The sequence below is a fragment of the Pyxicephalus adspersus genome, chromosome 3 (genome assembly GCF_032062135.1).
Source record: "Pyxicephalus adspersus chromosome 3, UCB_Pads_2.0, whole genome shotgun sequence".
NCBI classification, from domain to species: Eukaryota; Metazoa; Chordata; class Amphibia; order Anura; family Pyxicephalidae; genus Pyxicephalus; species Pyxicephalus adspersus.
This window is the reverse complement of record NC_092860.1, coordinates 90,383,614-90,387,077: the sequence shown is the minus strand read 5'-3', so window position 1 is coordinate 90,387,077 and position 3,464 is coordinate 90,383,614. Positions and strand designations below refer to the sequence as shown.

The 3,464-nt window shown below is 36.1% G+C and overlaps 1 protein-coding gene across 1 annotated transcript in view; it reads left to right on the top strand.

The window, feature by feature from the left end:
• CENPE (centromere protein E) overlaps positions 1–3,464 on the top strand; it is a gene marked incomplete in the record, with an annotated part of 37,070 nt that overhangs the window by 25,305 nt on the left and 8,301 nt on the right. Inside the window, 4 exon segments of the mRNA XM_072406816.1 lie at positions 7–182; positions 1,198–1,479; positions 2,198–2,302; positions 2,395–2,667. Of these exon segments, the coding sequence (XP_072262917.1) occupies positions 7–182; positions 1,198–1,479; positions 2,198–2,302; positions 2,395–2,667 (836 nt within the window).

Here is a 3,464-nt window from a genome sequence, read left to right as displayed (position 1 = left end):
GCACAGAGACACAATTAGAAACTCTTAGAAGTGAGAAACTTGACATTGAGGAAAAATTTCTTCATCTTCAACATAAAATGGAAAAGGTCACCCAAGAATGGGAAGATCTAAAGGCTTCCCAGGAAATCCTAATATTAGAAAGAGACCAACTTAAAGAAGCTCTAGATAAGAATATTGAAATGGTAAGTACTCTTTAGGGGGTGTTCAGAAACTCCTGGGCGGTTCATTTATGTCTGTATTTATATGTCTAAAAGCGGTACATTGTTTTTCACGAAAATTTATTTACAGTATAATATATTAGTATGAGTATGAAAAAGTTTGAAACACAAAATCATGTCAAAATAATAAATTGAATAAATTTCAAAAAAAAAAATTTTTTTTTTTAAATTTCTTTAAAATAAAAAAAATAAATAATATACTTATACTATTATACTGTAAAATAAATGTTTATGAAAGACAATGTACTGCTTTTACACATTAATCCCCTGTATTGCATTCAATACAATTATTTTGTATTGAATGCAATACAAATCGATTTGAATTTCCCTTCCCTCCGGCAACATCCTCACGCACCAAGGTCACCGGGAACTCCCCCGGTGACTCTGAGTGCAGAGGAAGCCAGTCGGAGGAAGAAAGAAGACAGACATCGCAGAGAAGGACGATGTGGGACGACGGCGGATCAAGTAAGTAGCGATTTGCTATTACTTCCTATAGGTTTGCCTATGCCGAGTGTGACTCGGGGTTACTGCTTTTAGCATCTTTTTTCTACCCCGAGTCACACTCGGGCTTACCCTCCAGGAGGTTAATAGAGTACCGGTAACAAAGTAATTTTGAAACCAGCCATCATGGTATGCTTGATTTTTAGTTGTCTTTAATTAAGCTAGTTACAAGTATGTTGATTACCTAGATTTTAAATTTGTGCTCGCCTTTGTTATTTTATGTTGAGCGCAGACATCTATATTATTTTTGGTCCTTAACATGCCTATTTTCTAGAAAATGCCTACAGCATCTCCCTATTCCACACGCTAGTATGAGAAAACTTGCTGGCCAGTAGCATGATGTTGCAGGAGTGACTGTTTAATGTATTAATGTGAGGTATCAAATTGTTTTTTTGCCTGTCATTTGACTACTTATCACACTGGCAGTTCACAATAATGTTTACAGCACTATATGTATCCTTCTATATATGAATTGCAGCTGAAAACTCCAGAGAGCCGACAAGAGCAACTTGAAGTGGCTGCACAAACAGAGACTCTGATTAACGGTGATTTGGACCAACTATTAAAAAAATTGAAGGACATGGAGTCTCAGCTTGCAAACGTACAAACAGAAAAAGTTAACAATGAAGAGAAGCTTTTCAGACTTCAGGAGCACATAGAGGTGATTAGCAAAGAGAGAGATGAGTTGCAGTCAACTCTGGACGGTCTGCAGTCTGAAAGAGACCAGCTAAAAGAAGATTTAAAAGAGAACATAGAAATGGTAAGCAAGCGACAGGCCTGTGGATTAGCAGTAATGTGGTTTCCATGCCACATTTTTTACCACTGTAGTGTAGGCCACAGCAGGGTGGGGATTTGTTCTGAATTCCGAGTACTGCAGTATTGTTGCCTGTTATACAGGAATCTGAATCACTGACAGGCTCAACAGGTATTTGTGGGACCTTACCTGGAGGCCAAAGATAAAACCAAACTTGCAAATGCACTTAAGTGCTTCATCGCATATTTGTTTGCAAAACTCAACCATGAAAAACAAAAATTGCATCCAGGCAGGGCTACAATCTCCTTCAGTTTCTCTTCAGGGAATGAAAACTTCTTGATTTTCCAAACTGGGATAACGGAATTCCACATGCACATAGGAGCTCATTCAATCATCTTCTAGTGCTGCTGGGATTCCCGGCTGCATGTGCAGCTCAGCGAACTGAAAAGATTGTAGACAGATGGGTATGTATGTTTTATTTCAAAATGGACATTGCCTGTAACTTCTCTGCAGTAAGTATCCTGCCTGGTCACAATTCTTGTATGCGGAATTATAGTTCTGCTTTAATGGAATCCCATGGTTCTATTTTTTTATTTGTTATTCCACATTCCAGAAAGCACACTGTAGAAACAGATGCCACTAGCCTAAATAAAACTTGGTTTAAATTCTGATAAATTGTACACAATGCCTTTTCTAGTATTATGAGGTTTATATTTTCTTTTAGTCTATTGAAACTCAAATAGATCTAAGGAGTGCTCAAGAGGAAATTTCCACACAGAAAGAGAGGGTCAGTGAATTGACCAAAGAAATTGCCAGTTTGGAAGAAAAGGTATGATTTACAGTTGTGTAGATATTACATTTTTTTTATGTGCCATGTTTTTTTTGTTTTTTTTTCACGTTTTTCTTTTTTTTTTCTGCAAGTCCTCTTTGCTAGAGACGGAGCTGTACAAGACCACTACTGTTTTGAAAGAAGTTACTAGTGAGAGAGAGAATCTTGATCAAAGTAAGCAGAAGCTGACTTCAGAGGTTGAACAGCTTTTACAACAATTAAAAGACCAAGAGTTGGCTTTATTCAAAGTAGAAAAGGAAAAATCTGAGGCATCAAAAAAAGTATTTGAACTCACATCTGTGCTAAGTGGTATGGCAGAGGAGAAGGACCAACTAAACTGTTCCAAAGAGGATGTGGAAAAACAGGTAAATTAAAGATGTCTGAAATATTATCCAAAGGTTAAAAATATGTTTGGTTTATTGCCACCCTTTAGACAAAAGCGGCCCTATCAATGCTAGTGACCTCAAAAAGAATGTTGTCTATATTTGGTTCTAAATCTCTAGATATTGGCATATTTAAGGTTGTATTCAATCATACAGTTAAAATCCTAGATATAACGCACCAATCCTTAGAGTATGATCTTTTAAGACATAGTGGTATACCACTCCTTTAACATTGCAGCCACTTTTAGCTTGTTCATGATAATGCAGCCTAGTGTAACAAGCCTGGTATCTCTTATCTTATCTTATTGCAAGTAAAAAAACTTTGGAGCATATTGCAATGGGGTAGGTGTATGTGACTGAAGTAATTACATATTTTGAAAAAGTAAAATTGCTTTTAAAAAAAAAAAAAAAGTTCTTTGTTTGACTATAAACAATAGAAACATTGTGGAGGATTTATTGTTCCGAAATCCACAGCAAAATTACCAAAGTCTCACCACTTTTCTTTTGTTCTGTGATGAGCGGAATCTTGGCAGAATTTAATATGGACAAACAGCAAGAGCCTTTAACATGCTAGAAACAAACATTAAGCTGACTCTTAGGTCTGCAAACGTTTGAGAAAAAAATTGCTTCACTGTATCTTTAGCAAGAGAGGACTGGATTGACTTGATTCATGGCTTTAAAGTATATTTGTGAGTAATGCACATATGTTGTCTTTAGTAAAACCTGCTAGTCAATAAAAACAGTGTGGAAATAATGCAGTGAAGTAAAAAAAAAAAAAA